This window comes from Dendrobium catenatum, unplaced genomic scaffold (assembly GCF_001605985.2).
Source record: "Dendrobium catenatum unplaced genomic scaffold, ASM160598v2 fragScaff_scaffold_1449, whole genome shotgun sequence".
Classification (NCBI taxonomy): domain Eukaryota; kingdom Viridiplantae; phylum Streptophyta; class Magnoliopsida; order Asparagales; family Orchidaceae; genus Dendrobium; species Dendrobium catenatum.
In genome coordinates, this window is record NW_021319911.1 from 79,069 (window position 1) to 98,164 (window position 19,096).

At 34.0% G+C, this 19,096-nt stretch overlaps 1 protein-coding gene across 3 annotated transcripts in view; it reads right to left on the minus strand.

Moving 5' to 3' along the window:
- The window catches only part of LOC110095246 (S-adenosylmethionine carrier 1, chloroplastic/mitochondrial), an 86,086-nt gene that overhangs the window by 37,724 nt on the left and 29,266 nt on the right, over positions 1 to 19,096 (minus strand). For all 3 annotated transcript variants that reach the window (XM_028700119.1, XM_028700120.1, XM_028700118.1), the window contains exons 6-9: positions 12,090 to 12,143; positions 11,919 to 12,014; positions 11,670 to 11,759; positions 11,165 to 11,216 (exon numbers count right to left, since the gene is read on the minus strand). In XM_028700119.1, coding sequence (XP_028555952.1) covers positions 11,165 to 11,216; positions 11,670 to 11,759; positions 11,919 to 12,014; positions 12,090 to 12,143 — 292 coding nt within the window. The remainder of the gene's footprint in view (positions 1 to 11,164; positions 11,217 to 11,669; positions 11,760 to 11,918; positions 12,015 to 12,089; positions 12,144 to 19,096) is intronic.

Here is a 19,096-nt window from a genome sequence, read left to right on the forward strand (position 1 = left end):
TAAACTGTTTAGGCATTAATGCTTAAAAAGAAAGAGGGATAAATGATCATATTTAGTTCTATTTAAGCTGTTCCACATTGGGCCATCGAAAACTCAAAAAATCCAATAGTATTAAAAAAGGATCTGTCAAGTCTTCGCCACATGTTGGCCTCTATTACGACGTATAAGGCATGACAAGAATAATCCCAATGTCACTGTTAAAGATACTAATCAAGTAATTCCTAGCATTGAAGTCATCATAGGCCATGTTCGCTCAGGAGATTAACCCAATTCTCTCAAAGGCAATTCTAAATTAGTTGGAAATCACCACCAACACAGCCAAGGAACGCTGATGAATTAAAGCAATTTCCAATAATTACTCTAAAAAAGCCAAACAACCCAGCCAGAGCAAGAAAGCATCTAGCATTGAATGATTGAAAGGACGATAATCTTCAAATGTGCAACACTTGAGGGATGATCAACGAATACATTATACTACTAACAATCTATTCGTAGCAAAACATCCAAATTTTAGTTACAAACCAATTAGAAAATCTCTTCAAGGGTAGAAAAGTCAGCGGAGATGGTAAGTCAACAAATGTATAATTTATCAATGAGATAAAAAGGGCAATTAAAACCAAGCAGAAATGGAATCATCATGACACTCTACACAAATTTCTAACTTCGTATTCTTACGATGCAGCTATTAAGAGTGCATCATTCCTCGAAATGCATTAACACATTCCATAATACAGAGGATTTAACAAATAATATCTTTTAAGAAAGTTGGCCTCTAAATAGAATGAGGAGGCAGAGGTCATAAGTAGCCTTATTACTTTTGATTTTTGCTTTTGCAACTTTAGAAAACGAATTCATCCTCATTTAATTTAGTACCACTGCCTCTCCGTCGATGAGATGTAAGATGATATTATTCAAATTTTTTAGCTTCGACATAATCATTTTTTGGGTCATACACACGCTACACCAGTATTTAGATTTAGGAAAAGTTGCCTTCCTCACAATGCTTCCTTTCTCTAAGTTCTCCGCATGTCATCAATCATCATTCTCTCCTGTCATTGCTACCCAATGAAGAAGAAGAGAAAGGTATTTTTTTTTTATCTCGAGGATTATTTGACCAGTCAACTAGTTTCTCTAGCATCAATTAACATGAAACAAACAATTATGGGACCCTCTGTTCTTCACCACAATTATTAACATACGAAAAACATCCTCATTATGTGCCAAATTTATAGGAGACACATGGTTATCAACCAACATATCAACAGATTTATGGGGTTGCATCAAAACCACAGACTCCTTTTCCTCCTTTTGTCCATTCTTGGATGTCAGCACCATTAGATCCATTTGGATCAAGTCATTCCCATGCACATCAGGCAACTATTCTCTAGGTGTAGATCCAACATCCACCATAGGAGGAGAGGGTCTCTGTAAAGCAGGATGCAAAATAAAACATTCACTTACGGATGACCGTGAACCTTCCAATGAGTACAGAAATCACGGACTTGTTCAAACTCAACATTTTGCATGTAACCAAGAGTTTTAGACCCTAACCAAATTTCTTTAGCATGCTTTTTTGTAATATCAACATCCACTAAAACCCTAGCCACCGAAGGCCGAGTCCTAGAGGTTGTATCTTGATCGGTCTGAAAAGGCCTACCGAAAATAAAGCAAAGAGCATGCAAAATCGGATTGTTAAAGAAATGCCAAAGAAGAATAGGAAGGGAAATCCAAATTGGAGCGATCATCAATTTCTCCTTAATATAAAAAAAAATGTCCATTTAAGAAGACGCATTTGACAATTGTTTTATTTTATTATTATTTTTTTTTTAAAGATGCATATAGCATTAGAAAAAGAAAATACAAATATTACAAACTAGAAAGAAAGAAAAAAAACTAAAAAGCCCTCCGAAACTATCATAACGGATATGTGATCTACTAATTCCCATTTCAAATCCTTTGGGGTGATGGGGACACTAAATATTTAAACAACCTAAAAGGTTGGTTAGTATTCCAGAGTTTCCAAAAGAAAAAAAAAAAGACAACTAGTAAGAATCCCATAAACCAATACAACAATTCCAAAAAAGCAAAACAGATCTAACAAAAAATAACACACTACTAAGAAAAGAACAAAATAAACAATAACTCTAACTACAAAAGCTCTTAAAAAATCTTCTTCAACGCCCTTTGAGGCAAAATAATTTCCGTCAAGCTTCAGATTAGAGATAAATTCCTGCGCCTCCTTGAACGAAGCAGCAAAAAACTAAGATTCCAAGTCTTCTAATATATTTTTGCAATCTTCTTGAGTCAAGAAGACCAAAATAAAAAAATATGCATCAATATAAGAAGTGATGCAAACTTCTTTACTAATATCCACTGTTCTGAAATAAGCCAAAGCTTTCCTCTTTAATGTTACTTCCCCAAGCCGAACCATACTCTCCATCATCCCGATACAGCGTCACCCTCCACCGGCATCAAATCATATTTTCTTTTCCTAGGACAATCCTCAATAGGTCCTAAGAATTTAAGTTGCTTAGTGCTCTTTTGTTTAACACTAAAAAGCCTAATCTCCTTATTGCTATCAATTAGACAAGAAGAATTTGTCTTAGGAACATCATGTTTTGGAGAAGACTCCAAATCTTGAAATACCACTCCAGCACAATTTTTAATTCTTTCCTTATCAAATTCTACAGCATCAGCATTCGAAACTACCAAAGTAGATTCCATCACATCCTTGGTTCTTCGAACTCCATCTGTTTCTTCTGGTGCAGAATTTTTTCCCGAAGTCTTGGAATCAGTGATCAAATCAGCTTCAGCAATTGGTATTTTTAACAAAGTTGAATCAGGAATACATCCACCAACGGTCAAATTTCCAACATCAGTAGTCATATTACCCAATTTGTCTTGAGAATTAACCACGCTGATAGCAGCCATCTTCTAACCAGCAAATTCAGAATCAGGAATATCTAAAACCCTGTCTTCAGCAACTTTATGCAATCCAGAAAAATTGTCAAGAGATAAAACATTAAATTTATTAGCAACTTGAGGATTCACACCCTCTTTGATAGAATCCTTACCACTTTTCCAAAAATTTTTACTCTTTTTCCTAAACTTCACATTCATCCACGGACCATACATTGTTTCAGGATTTGTATTACGAGCATTTCCCTCCAACGTCTTTTCAGTCATTGAAACTTTCCCCTTACAGCAATTACTCTTCACTTAAGACCATGATCAAGACCTTCATTATTGCATCAAGGCACTCTCCAAGTACATGGTCTATCTTACCACATTTAAAACAAAAGAATAAATCTTTTCATACTCCACTTTTTGAAAGAATTTACCATATATGCCTTCAATCCAAACTCCATGAGATAATTTTAAGTCCAGATTAATACGAACACAAGCTCTTGTAAATTCTCGCTTACCCCATTTAAACATGTTTCCATCTGAAAACATAGGAATCCCTATCTTTGAAACAATTCTAGTAACATTAACCTCATCCCAACAATGTAGAGGTAAATGAGGCAGTCGAATCCAAATTGGAGAAGATAGACTTTTCAAAGTGATTGGAGAAAACAGAGGCGTCCAATTATCTATCTCTATTATATGTCATCCCACATAGCAAGGTCCTCTAGTTATCACATCCTTCATAGCTTGAGATGAATGGAAAGAGCACAATAACCAATCAAGGCCCAATGAAGTAATATGAAAGCTCCCAAATTTACTCAATTGACACCTTAATTCAATACTACAAAGAGAGAAAGGAACATTTTTACCAAATACTTTAACCACCAGAATTTCTGTAATAATTGAAAATTCTCGTCTTCCTTATCACTGTTGAGTTTAACAATATTATCATCTTCTTCATCACAAGAATTTGAATCCAAAATATTCACTTTAATATGATGATTCTTAAACCAAGCATTTGAAACTTTAGAATCAAAACTGTTACTATCTGATTTTCAAGAGCAATTGAAGTATTCAAAAATCGATTAACTTTTAAATTGAAACCTGAAGATGTTGAGGCTTCAAAGTCATTCGCTAAACCTTCATTTCCCGGTACAAAATCTTTTAATGGCAATGATAGAAATACCTTAGGAGATAATGACGTCTCCTTATCACTTTTAATTTGAGCAGCTTTTCCCTTTCCTTCCTCATAAACAGGAACACTAACAGATGCAGTGAAACCTTCTTTGATTACCAAAGGACTTTGCTTCAGCCTTACATTATTAAAATCCTCCCGATTATCGTTGCTTTTACCTTTGGAGCCCCAACGAAGGTTTGGATTCCTAGCAGAATGAGGAATGGAGGTATTTTGATCATCCGAAACAGATGACCGGCGACCCTCCGCCACCATAACAGAGCAAACCGGGAGATCAGGATCGGAAAGATTTTGAAAAAACTAAATTTTCTCTCACTAAAAACCTGGACTCTCTCTCACTAAAAACCGTGCCAAGTATCCTTAAGACCTATCCTTCATCTTTAAAGTAGTAAGATCTCGAAAAATCCCAACTATAATCAAAATCATTTGATAGTTGAATGGCAACATGAAGAGGATCGAACAAACTAAAGGAATAAACACCAAACATTTTTAGATTGGCGAAAAAATTTCAAATGGAGTCCAATTTAAGACGGCACATAGAGAACTTTCCAACTAAAGTAAACTGAAATGGAGATGCAATCTTAAGAACCTCATCATCAAAAATTAAAACTGTCGGCACACCTCTGTAAACTGGAGTCATCAAAAAGGAGAGATTTTCACCTATGGGTGAGATGCCAGAAACCACATCTTTGAAGGATTTGGAAGCAGATTTTTTACCTTCATCATCCAGGCTGCAAGAACCTTGTTCTTTACAAGGAGTCAGCGCTGAGGAACCCCACACGTTGGACGACGATGGGGTCGGCATAAAAAAAAGCCCCAAGAAGGACCCAAGGAAAACACAAAAGCAAAGCTAAACCTCTTGCACAAGGATCCAACAGTAATGATATCCAAAGAACACCAGTGGAAAAAGGGCAAGAAAGTGAGTAGAAAAACCTTATAATTGCTAGAAAAGATGTGGATAGGGCACAAGAAAAGTGAAGTGATAAAGTTTGAGAAGTTACTACATATGATATCTGCAACAAACAAAATTTTACATTGAGGGCATCATTATTTTGGATTGGTGACTTCCCAGTATACGGTATGCTTTCTGATTGGAGCACTACAAGCAAGCTAGCTTGCCCATATTATATGGAAAATACTAAATCGTTCACTTTGAAGCATAGAGGAAAGAACACTTGGTTTGACTATCACCACATGTTCTTCCCTGCAAATCATCTATTCAGACGAAAAAAAGATGCTTTCACTAAAATTAAAATGGAGATGACACAGCCTCCACCAAGGTTAACTAGTGGTTAACTAGTGAGCAAACATTTGAAAAAATAAATTTCATACCCATGATAACTGATTCTCCAACATTAACTATTTACAAAGTGCCCGGGTATGAGGTTATGTAAAAGAATGTTTTTGACAATGTGCTCATACAGTGATGGACATCAAGGGCAAATCTAAAGATAATTTAAAAGCTATGATAGTCTTGAAGGATATTTGTAGAAGGAAAACACTTTAGTTGAAGGAAGATGAAAATGGAAAACTTCTAAAGCCAAAAGCCCCATTCACCTTCACTTTAGAACAGAGTCGAGCCGTTTATGAATTGGTGCAGAGTCTAAATCTACCTGATGGATATGCTTCCAACCTTAATATATGTCTTAACATGAGATCGGGAGATTATTTGAATTGAAAAGTCATGACTATCACATCCTCATGGAATGTTTGTTACCCACTGCTTTCAATTCTCTTCCAGATTTAATTTTAAATCCCTTAACCAAACTAAATATCATTTAAGGACTTATGCTCATCAAGACTAAATGAAGAAGCTTTGGTCCATATTGAGCATAGCATTCCTTTCATTCTGTGCAAGCTTGAGAAAATATTTCTTCCTATATTTTTTGACTTTATAGAGCATCTGCCTGACATTAACCATAAGAGACTAGAGTTGGTGAACATACTCAATGTCGGTGGATGTATCCTTTTGAAAGGTAACTTCATGCAGACATAACATCTCTAACATTATTAACAAGTTATCATTTCATAACCATAAATCATGCAAGTATTAAAATAAACTTAAGAAGACTTAAAAACAAATCAAATATCGAAGGATCAATATGTGAAGCATATATGTATTCAATGGATATGGCAAGACAGCATGCGCTTGCACCGTGCACTATTTGTCAGAAAAGTATATGAGAGTTGTCGCATTGTACACAATGCTTAATTGTGTTGAAGTTGAACAATATCTCGAGTACGTTTGAGTTAACATTACGTAAATTTCATAGACACAGACATAGTGATCCTAAATTCAAAAAATTTGTAGAAAATAATGGTCTAACTTCATCGATACCAACAGAGGAGAGTAAAAGAGAATTGAATTTGAATTTTTAAATTGGTTCAAAAATATGATATGTATTTCGACAAGTCACTTCTACCTTAAATGTCAGAATCAATTAACTTAGTGAACATGATAATAGCATAGCTACACTTCCTGCACCAATCAAGTCCACACTGAAGCCAAAGATGTGCAAGATCAAGGACTAGTGGATCTAGCTTGGGGGCCTATAAGAGCGGTAAAATGTTGGTTACAAATTTCAACCCAAGGCTTGGTGTGAAGGTCGAAAAATAGAAAATTGTGGTGTATGTGTTAAAGGGAACAACCATATATGTGATGATTGTGAGTATTATGGGGTCTTACAAGAAGTACTACAGTTGGAACATTCTAGTGAATCGAACAACTTGTATCTTTTTAATTGTGATTTTTTTATCCAGTACAAAACATAGGAACAAAGGTGCATCCATTTTATGATATTATGGAAGTAAAACGAAGTAGGAGATATGGAAAATATGACCCACTGCTAGTCTTTTTTGCTAATTATCTGAATAGACCATGGGGTAAACAAGATTAGATTGTAATTATCAAGACAAAACCTAGGGGGTCATTAAGAATATCACGTCAATACCTGCAACACATCAAGAAGAGTGTATGTTTAACTTTAAAGAGCCTGTTAATGATAACAATGATCAAATTGCAACTAATGAGACTGAGTTGTAGTTAGAAGAGGTAGACTTAGACACAACAACAACATCAACCCTTTATCCCACTATGTGGGGTTGGCTACATGAATCCTTTTTCTCCATTGTGTCCTGTTAAGAGTCAAATTCTCAGTTAAATTTAATAAAGAAAGTTCATTTCAAATATTTTATAACCATGTTCTTTTAGGTCTACCTCTACCATTCTTAACATAGGTCAAATCTAATACATCTAACAGGGTCATCGGAAGGCCGTAGTTTTACATGACCAAACATTATAAGGCGACTCTCTCTAATCTTATCTGTCATGGGAGTTATCACAACCATTTCATGGATATGCTCGTTTCATATCCTATCTCTAAGAGTAAATCCACTCATCCACCTCAGCATCCTCATCTCAGCAATACTTAACTTAATATTATGTTCTCTTTTAATGTCTAACATTCTGTGCCATAAGACATTGCAGGTCTCACAACCATCCTATAAAATTTTCCCTTAAGTTTGAGTGGTAGTTTTCTATTAAAAAAAAACCCGAAGCATTCCTTCACTTCAACCATCTAACTTAAATTCTACTAATAATATCCCCATCTATTTCACCATCACTATGAACAATAGACCCAAGGTATCTAAAATTAGTACACTTATTAATGAGTTGATAGCTCAAAGTCACAACCCCCCCCCTCACTATATCTATTACTACTAAAATTACTCTTCATATATTTGGTTTTAGATCTACTCAAACAAAAACCTTTAAATTCTAAGGTTGACCTCCACAATTCGAGTTTACCTTCAATTCCCTCTCTAGTCTTATCAACAAGAAGAATATCATCAGCAAAAAGAAAGCACTAGGGTACATCCTCTTGCAAATTTCTAGTACGAACATCCATGAATAAAGCAAAAAAGATAAAGGCCTAAAGCTAATCCTTAATGTAATCCAACTGAAATAGAAAAATACTCTGCCAAACCACCTTGTGTTTGAACATAAGTAACAACACCTGCATATATATCCCTAATGACTAGAATAAAAGCATTATTAACCCTTTCTTTTCTAGAACTCTCCATAGCATTTCTCTTGAAACTTTATCATATGCTTTCTCTAAATCCATCTAAATTAATAAAAATCATATGTAGATCCTCCTTATTCTCTCTAAACTTCTCCATCAACCCTCTCAATAAATGAACAGCTTCCATAGTAGACTTACCCGGCATGAATACAAATTGATTTTCAGAAACATTAATATCACATCATAATCAAAATTCCAAAACTCTCTCCCAAAGCTTTAAAGTATGACACATCAACTTAATACCTCTATAATTCGCACAAACTTGTGCATCACCTTTATTCTTAAAAATAGGAATCAACACACTCATTCTCCACTCATCTGGCATCTTTTTAATTAAAAATAATAATAATAATTTTAGTAAGCCAAGAAATTCCATCTCCTAAGCATTTCCACACCTCTATTAGAATATCATTAGGTCCACTAGTTTTTTCCACACTTCATTTTCTTTAAAACTTCTTAAACTTCAATTTTATTAATACGCTGATAAAAATAAAAATATCTATTTTCATTTAGAATGCTAAGGTTATTAACGTCAATCGTATTCTCACAATCTTCAATGAAAAGTTTAGCAAAATAACTAATCCACCTTTGTTGAACGTCTTCTTCTAAAAAAATACTTTTTGATCTTCATGCTTAATGCACTTCACTTGAACTAAATCCTTACTACTCCTATATCTTTGTTTGACTAACTTATATGTATATCTTTCGCCCTCTTTAAAATATAATCCATTATAAAAATCATTAGTCACCTTACAAGCCTCTTAATTTCTTTTCCAATTTTCAGAGTTTTAACATCTAATCCAATTATTATAACAAAGCTTCTTATTTTTTTATCTTTTTTTGCACATTTTGATTCCACCACCAACTATTTTTACTAATAATTTTTTTCTTTTGATACTCCAAACACATATTTTGTAACATTTTTAATATCACTAGCTATTTTTTCCCATATAACATTAGTTTCCTCATGCATAGAGAAAATCTTAAAATCTAAAATCTTACTCTCATAAATATTTTTATTAATATTCTTTAAATGCCCCCATCTAATCCTAGTACAATGATTTACATTATTTTTTATTTTAGGCCCTTTCATCTTAAAGTCTAAAACTAATAAGTGATACTGGGTACATAAACTTTGACTAGGAATAATTTTGCAATCTTTACAATATTTGCAATCTTCCTAGGTTAGTTGCTCAGCATTTTTTCAAGATTCGTTTAGACATTTATATCATGCTCCGACAACCAATAAAAATCTTAATGTATATAAAAGATTAGAGAATAAAATTTTTTTGTTTGCTTAATAAAAATGGACAGATGTTACAAATATTGCTACTTACTAACCTCGAACTCCCTAAACCATATGTGGTGCACATCCTTAGAGATTTTCTTACAAGATACATATAGAGCATCAACCTGCTCTGTATGATGTCCCGTATCTTATGTGTGGGTTATTTTAACAGATGAAACCTATACAAAATATTTGGTTGAAAATATTACTTCTCAAAATATATGAGTAATATAAAACATGTAATACATACATGTCACTCTCAAGCTCAATAATATGTGGTTGTCTTTGGTCGATGCTGCTGATGCCTTAAACAACATTGTTAAGAACCAATGAAGGCAAAACGTCAAGCACTTGACCTCAAAAAAATTTACAAAGTGAAATCTACTAGTATACATGAACTAGAAAAAAAAAATGTTATTTTTGAAATTTTATATGACCAATTTCCAATGTAATTAAAAAACAAACTTATCAAGTAGTTTATGGTACCCTATGTGAAAATCTTAAGAAATATGTTAATATGAAAAGAATCTATTTCACATGACACGCAAAGCATTCCAAAATGAGATTTTCAACAAAATCATAAAAAAGTCATTAAGATTCTTGTTTGAGATAATCAAAAGATCTCAACATAGCCATTTCATAAGGGTAGATATTATGCGAGATGCCAAATGGTATGTGTTTTAGGGGACACATAAATATAATAATAACCAATTCAGTTTCATTACTAGATAAATTTACAAAACTGCTTGTGGTGATAGCAAATGAATGCTCCATAAAGTTTGCATTACTATAATTACTACCCGATCCCTGAGCAGTTAATCTTAGGATTAAGAAAACTCATCTTGCTCCCACAATAATAGATCAACTTAGAAGTGGATGCCATCAGTAAATCAACCATCATACAAAGTTAGCACAAAACATAGCCAGGAAATTTTAAACCCAGTAAAATTTAGCCAAAATGCTACCTACCAGCAATTTAATCATTTACTTGTCCAAAATTAGACTAAACAAGTTTATGCAATATAATAATGATTCGATAAAAAATAACGACTCAAAAATTGACATTAGCGCTCCAAGCACCCTAGCTCTCGTAAGATAGATAAGATGATAGGAGCCACTGGCCAATCGCACACGCCACTCACATCATTGAAGTACCTGATTGACCCGAGTGATGCCATAGGCTCTAATATCACTTTTTTAGTATGAGGAACTATTTACAGGGACTGATGCATTAACTGAGTTGATATTAACTATCAAATAACCTTAAAAAAAAAAAAACACATGCTAACTTTGTTAACAACCGATGAAAATTGAACTTCAAGCACTTGACCTCAAAAAAGTTGTCAAAATGAAATCTACTAAAAACACATGAGTTTTAAAAGAAAATATGAATCATTTTAAAAATTTTAGGAGACCGAATTTCAATGTATTTTACAAGGTAAATTAGTGAAGTAATTTATGGTGCTTTCTGCAAAAATCTTAGGAAATGTGTTGCATGAAAAGAATTTATTTCACAACATAGAAAGCACGCCAAAAAGAGATTTTTAACAAGAAGCACGTCAAAATTTATAAAACAATCATCAAGATACTACGTTGTAATAATGAAATGAAGTCAACATGGTTATAAATGAATATATTATGATAGATGTCAAATAGTATGAGTTTTAGAAAGCAGAAGCATGTACATACCAGCAAAGGCACCAATCACAGCGATCTCTGGGTCACTTAGCTCTCGCTTAGCCTAGACAGGAGAAAGTAAATTATAAAAAGAAAATTTTGCATCTGGTATACTAAATTTGTTTTTTTGGCATCCATGACGATAAAAAGTAATCTATGAACTCGGTTCACAAAAAACAACCAACAGCCATTTGGATCAGACCTTCAATTCCCATAATAAAAATCAAATTTGCAAATCATGATGAATTCAAGATACAGCCATAATCATGCATAAGATGCAGTTACCAGTTCCAAAAATTAGTCTTGATTACGTACACACAATTGCATACATACATACATGTATACATGTATACAAGCATATACATATATACATGTATACAAGCATATACATATATGTATGTATATATTCATACGTGTGTGCATTTATATATATATATATATATATATATATATATATACACACACACACACGTGCTGTTCCCACAAAAAAAAATATAAGTTGGACTAGTAAACTTACTGCAACTCTATATCCAATTCGAAGTTGCTCATAGATACAGAATTGAATTGCATCGAAGGGAATATCTCGCAAAAGAAAGGAACTATATCCCTGCAAGCTGAAAATAAGTTCTAAAGGAAAGGTGGCTGGAGGGAAAAAAAATCATCAAATCAGTTAAAATTTTAGAGGCATTAATGCCACCAGAGTCCATCGTGATTGCAGTTCCTCATCCACCAAAGCTATCAAAACCACAACACAAAAGGTACATACCGCATATAGGCCTCTAAAGCCTTCTTTAGCAAGGATAAGCCTGACAGCATCAGAAGCTGAATTGAACTGCCTAGTTTGCATCCTTTGCTTAACTACCTGAATGAAGGCATTTATAATAACGATTTTGAATTCCATAAAGCATAAAATCCTCAAAACAGAAGTTGTGTTTACCTCAGTGGGCACCCTAATAAGAGAAGATGCAGCACCTCCAATGGCTCCAGCAGTCTGAATTGAGATTCATAAATTGAAAGATAAAATTGTCCGAGAGCCATAATTATTTTAATGCAATTTTTCTATTTCCACCAATCATGAATAAAAAATAAACATCTTCCTTCCTAGATTGAAAAGTTTGTGGCATCCACTTAAAATAAGCACACCACTATTCGAGAGTGAACTATATAATCAAACAAATATGACTTAATGAGACTTCATGCCAAACTTTAGAAACAGATATTTTTAAGTCTAAGCTTTAGCAAATCTGTATGCTGCAATACGGTTGCCACGCAAAAAATACAAGAAAAATTATAGACCCTAGGCTAACTTTTCCTCCAGCGATGAATGTTTATGATGTACAAATAAACAAAAATTACAAGAATACATTAATGTCATTCTAAATTATCACAAAAAATTTACTCAAATAAAAACCTAGAGAAGTTCTTGAGCATCAACAGGCCACATAACCCAAAATGAGTAAGAAACTGTAAAGTAGCACAGCTTTATAATTGTTTTAAAGCATCAAAACGTCAGAGAATGAATTCCACTAGTCTACGTCAAAGGGGCAATCGTTCTCCCAAAAGATTAATGCAGGATATAATGATGGTTTTGATTTAGGGCTGCACCGATCAGAAACATTTAAGTATAGGGTTATCTATATTGAAGTGGGAAGATGTGCACCAGCTTACAAAAATAAGAATAAAGAAAACATCTAGGATAACAAATCAGAAACGGCAAACAAATCAATAAGCAACAAGATTAGAGTAATGCTATATATGCATGATGTAGGATGGCATGGGGTCAAGGGTATAATATATCACGCACAAAAGATCAAATTCACGGATCCAGAATCTCAATTCAAACAAATTTTCTATTTTGATTAAAATCAGTAAACACCTAAAATACATACAAACAGTCATTAAATAGTCTTCTGACAAAAAGGACATATAGATAATTTGGAACAAATAGAATCATACTTATTTGATCGAAAACTCACACCACAATAAAAAAAATCATATTGCATCAAAATTAAGAAAACTAAATCACAAAATAAATTCAATTACTAAAATTGATGAATAAGAATAATAAATGTAAGATATCACTAAATAAAATATAAAATCCGAATTTCAGGTAAAGAATTTTGTTGTTAAATTTGGTTTAAATATAGATAAAATTTAAATTAGGTCTAATGTTAACTTCCTGTTGTATTAATATTAAAAGTTATTTTTTTTAGTAAAGTGTTTTATTAAATTAAACAAATTCTCAAATTTGTTGAAACGATGCATTATATGGACAATAACAAATGTTGAAACATCAGGAAACGGTTGAGACATCAAAGGGTTGAGAATTGTTTCGGAAATCAGTTATGGGTGTGTGTGTGCCCTCCCTCATTTTTTCTCTGTTTGGAATGTGCAAGCCGCCAAGGGACATACGAGAAGAGCAGTTACGGGCTTAAAAAGAGAATGGGGAAATGCTGTGGTGGGGAAGGAATTAGGATTGCTGGGAAGATCCATTCAGTACAGAATTCCTGTTGAGAAATTCGGCTCATAGAGGTGTTCAGCATAAAGTAATTCGGCAAATTTTTCCTGTAGCAGGAATCGGTAGTGCAAAAAATCACTATAGCAAGTTGGCAGAAATCTCTGTAGCAAATTCGCTACAGTAACCGCGGGACTAGCATTGTTCGGCTTTGTGAGGCTGAAGTGTGAAGCCGAATTCTGAGAGCAGATATTCGGCAATTCCAGTACAAAGAATAAATTTGGGTAAGTGAAGTTGTGATCAAATTTAAAATGTGTATCAAGGAAATTTTAAGTATATTATTAAGATCTACAAATTTTTAGCATAGTTATTAAGAGTAGAATTTTTGGAAGAATCTCTAAGAGAAATAAAAGAGGAATAAAGAGAATTGAAGAAGAAGATTTGAGGTAATATATTCTAGTTATTTTATGGTATTAATGATTGTCTTATAAAATTTCTATGTAATGGTAAAAGTCTAAAGAAGTGTATATCAATGATATGTTAGGATTCATGTCAATATAAGGAAATGTATGTAAATGTTTAATGCCGGGAAATTATATGTTTATGCAAGTGATAATTTAAAATACTATTAAGGAGTATTGTGAGGTGTTACATAAAAGATTCAAGCTTCATGTCAATACAAGGAGATGACTTTCTCAAGATTTTTAAAAAGTTATAATGAATTGAAATCTTCTAGAAATTCATTCAAACAAAATACAAATCAAGGGGAGCTATTTTTTACATGTCTTAAGTACCTTTAATTATAATTATAGAATCCCTTTTTAAATAATAAAAAAATAGCATTCATAAAAAAAGGCAATCCCACTCCAAAAGTCATTGAAATCCTATAAACAACTAAATCATGTAATCAGCTACAATACCAGCTCACACATCACATAAGGAAAATAGGTCCCGATAGCAACTATAATGGTCAAAAATCATACTACGAAGAATACAATGGGACTAATTCATGAAAGGAAGCTATAACTCCTGTGATGTTCTAGTCATGATCAATCTGCCTCGCTTAAAAAAATTAAATCTAATGTTTGTTCAGTTGATATTGCCAAAGTAGATTTGGACATAACTGCTAAAATTCCTATGAAGAAATGCACGAAACATCACTAGTAGATCTATTCAACTGTCTATCAATTTATAAGGCATTTTAGCTATCCATCCCAAGTAGCGAACTCAATATAATGATAAGATATGTATGACTGTTTGAAAACATGTTGAATGTGAATTCCCTAGAAGGAGATAGAAAAAAAAATCCAAGATATTCGTTGTCAATTCATTAAAAAATTCAAATTATAAACAGTAAAGACTAGACTAACACTGTCATTTCGAGAAATTTCTAGGATCTAAGCATTTGCTCGAATGTGTTCCTTGATTTTATATGGGACTGCCTTTCTAACAATTAACTACTTAAAAAGCACTTATTAAAACTTTTTCCAAATTTATAATGACCATTATTTTATCAACTAGTTTGAATTTCACAAACCCTTTATTCATTTTAGGAGTATATTTATAATTAACAAAATATAGATTTAAATTGCACATTTAGATATTAAGGCATTTTTTGTTCATGAGGCGAGGCATAAGCCTTAAAGAATTTCAAAGCATAAGCCTCACAATTAAAAATTTGCATGGAAGTTAAAATGAAGGTAATAATATATTAGCACCACAATCAATTAATATATTACAAAATAACATATTAATATTTTAATATAGAAAGAAGTAAAAAATATGAATATATCAAGTAACAAATTGCACAATTCATAAAATATTATGCAAATTAAGAGTATAATGCAAACATCAACTAGTCAAAGTAACATAAGATATCAAATAAACGTAAAACATCAAATAATTTGAACATAATAAGCTTTCATCCCTCACTCTACCATCCAACATGGCAAACTTCGAAGTTCCAATGATCAACTTATCAATATAACAAGTAATTCTTAGAACGCTTTTAACTCAAGCCGACTTAATTGGTGTCATCACCGTGCCTCATCATAGCGAGTCAAAGATTTCCCAATCTTCCTCTTCAATCATAGTTATCTTCTTCCCTAATGAGTAATAATAAAAAAGAAATTATGAATATTAATTAATATTTAATACAACTGCAAATATTTAAATTACTCTAGATATCTTTTCTTCTTTTTTTTTATTGTTGTTGGCTTGTGTTAGATGTATTTATCTTGCTTCTATCCCCATCAAAGAAATCAACTTTCTAATCGTCTTGTTGTAAATCAAATGTGAACACATTATCATCATCCACAAATTATTCATCATACCATGGCATATCATCACATAGTAGAGGATCCTCGTCATTTGTCAACCTTTTTTTCGTATTCCTATCCTTCAATCTCTTGTAGTACATGATGCAAATGTTAGACCAGTTCATTATGAACCTGGGTCGACCAAAAGGCCGGCTCAAGTCCATAGGAGGCAGACATGTTCCGCCTCCTTTGGAGCTTTCCACCCACACTAGTGGGCCCCACTAGGAGCAATTGGAGGAGAGAGGATTAGGTGGCTAGGGTCAGAGGGAAAATTTGAATTAGGGATGTTTGAATTAGGTAATTAATGTATTAATAGTATGGCTTGTTTAGGGTTAGGGTTATGCATGATTATTGTGTTCATGGGAGTTTTTCTGTTGGTGTCTTGGGCTCTAGAACTTCTTCTGGAGAATGTGAGAGAATGATCCTCCTCTCAAATTGAGGATCAATTGTATCTTTGCTTTGTATTTGTTTGCTCTAGATTTCCCTAATATGATCCACTGATTTTGGGTTGACTTCATCATGTTCTTGTGTGTTTTCTCACTGTTTTCATCAATTATTGCTAGGGTTACTTGTGAACTCAAGTATTTCCTCTTGGATTACTTGCGAATTCAAGTATTTCCTATCAAATTAGTATCAGAGCATTGTCTTCGGAACATCGGCGAATGAAATCCATAAATTTCAGCAAAGAAATTTCATCCGCAAGAAGATCCTCTCACAAATCTTGGGAAGAAAGATGGCTGGAAAGAAAGTTAAAGTTTTGGAATGTGAAATTGGGCAACTAAAATAAGATTTGGAGGAAAAATTATCTGATTTTCAAAATCAAATTTCCTCCAACAATGAACGGTTAGAAGGAAAGTTCACTTTGATGGAAGAGATGTTGAAGAAATTACTAGAGGTGAAGACTAATCCGGCGACATCGGAAGCGAGGGAGACCACCGGTAGCCATGGGAGAGGAGGGAATCTGAACCCGTTTAGGGGGAGGAAAAATCCGAAAGTGGAGATCCTTGAGAGAGAGGGCGGTATGCCACCTCTAGAACCACTTTCTAAAGAGGTGATGAGTATGGGTTACAAAAGGAGGGGTACTGATTTTGTGGGAAGAATTGGAGATTTCCACCAACGAGGTGCTGATTTTGAAGGAAGAAGAGGGGAAGCTGATGAAGGGTATGGTTATGATTGTCGGAGGGAGGATCGTGTAGCTAGGGAGCACCTCCTGTTCGGGGAATGGGAGGATATGGAGGATTCAGGAGCAATTGGGGTGACCCGAAGGTGAGAAAGCTGAAGATGCCCATCTTCAAGGGCGAGGATGGACATGGTTGGATCTACAAGGTAGAACGATATTTCTCCGTCAACGGAGGAAGAGAAGCTGACGGCGGTAGGACTAAGCTTGGTGGGGAGGCACTAGCTTGGTACCAATGGCGGGACAATATGCAACCCATCAGGAGTTGGAGGGAGTTCAAGGAGTGCTTATTGGAACGTTTCCGAACCAGTAGGGAATGAGACTTCTATGAACAATTCTTTGCCTTAACACAGAAAGGGACCATGGCAGATTACCGTGACAGGTTCGAGTACTGAGCCAGCAGATTGGGTTGGCTCTCGGAGATAGTGTTGGAAGAGAACTTTATGAAAGGGCTTAAACAGGAGATACAGACAATGGTTAAAGTGATGAAGCGGAGCTAGCCCAGTTGGAAGAGGGTTAGAAATGGAGGAAGAGAAGTTGCATTTGGATGTGGCAGAAGTCTCTCTAAACTCAGTAGTGCGATTCACCCTGAATCACACTGTGAAGGTGAAGGGAGAGATAGCAGATAGGGCGGCGGTAGTGTTGATAGATAATACGGCAACTCACAATTTCATCTTCACCCAGATTGCTGATCTAATGGGGGTGAAACTATTGGATACAGGAGGCTATGGGGTGATGATAGGCACGGGAAAGGTAGAAATGGGTAGAAGAGTTTGTAGGGGAGTAGTGTTGAACATTCAGAGGATACAGCTGAGGGAGGATTTTCTTCTCTTAGAATTGGGGAGTACATATATCATCTTGGGGATGAAATGACTACAAACCTTGGGGAAGACCAAGGTAAATTGGGGAGCACTGAGGATGGAATTGGTGGTGTGATGCAGGACTGAATGATCAAGTTCTGCAAAGAGAGATTTCTTACTAGAATTAATTAAAACACAACAACATAAACTTTACAGAACAGTATGAACGGTAGGCTATTTGAATTACAAACATGTGAAGTTACTTGAACACTTGCATGTAATGGCTTGACATTGCAAAGGATAAGATAATTAAGACATAACTCATGTAAATCGGCACAAGCACAACATTCAACAAAGGACAATGCAAGTGAGGTCCTCTCTCAAATTTAAGTAGAACTAAGAGTGGATAAAATAACAAACTTGTAACGATGTTACCAAGAAGGATAGCTAACCGAATATCTGGCTAAGAGGAAAATAATTAAGGAGAATAGTTTAGATACTCAGCTCAATAATAACGTAGTTGGGCTCCTTGATGCTATCTTCATATCAAGATTTTAAAAGGCGAAATCGGGAATCGAGGCATTTTTTCTAAGCGAGGCGAGGCGTAAGCCTCGAGACGGATCGAGGCGTAAGCCTCAAAATGATTAAAATAAATTAATTTAAAATTATAAATAATGACAAAAAATAACATAATATTATGTCAACTATGAATTTGAAGATTTGTTTTAAGATAATATTACTAGAATACAAGATTTAAAATAAAGTCACTTAAAAATAAAACATCCCCTTAGGATCAAGACCCAAAGCAGGCTCATCATCACTTTGATTGTCTTCAGAAGAATCTTCATAATTAATGTCAAAGTCATCCTCCAACTCTTCTTCATCTATAATATTTTTTCATTTATCTCCTATATCAGTTAATATTTCATTAACTCTAAAATGAAACAATAGTAACATACAAAATAATTCATTATATTTAAGAATACCTTTAAGTTTTTTTGAAGCTCCAATCTCACTTTGTTTCTTTCTTTTATATATTTGAGTAGTTGCTTCATTGTCTTCTTCATTAACATGACTTTCTCCTTCTGCTTCAACTTCACTTACATCAGCATTCTTAGGAGTAACCCATTCATCATCAGATTGTAACTCATCAACAAGCAAAGGGTCAATTTCATTCTCAATATTTTCTTGATT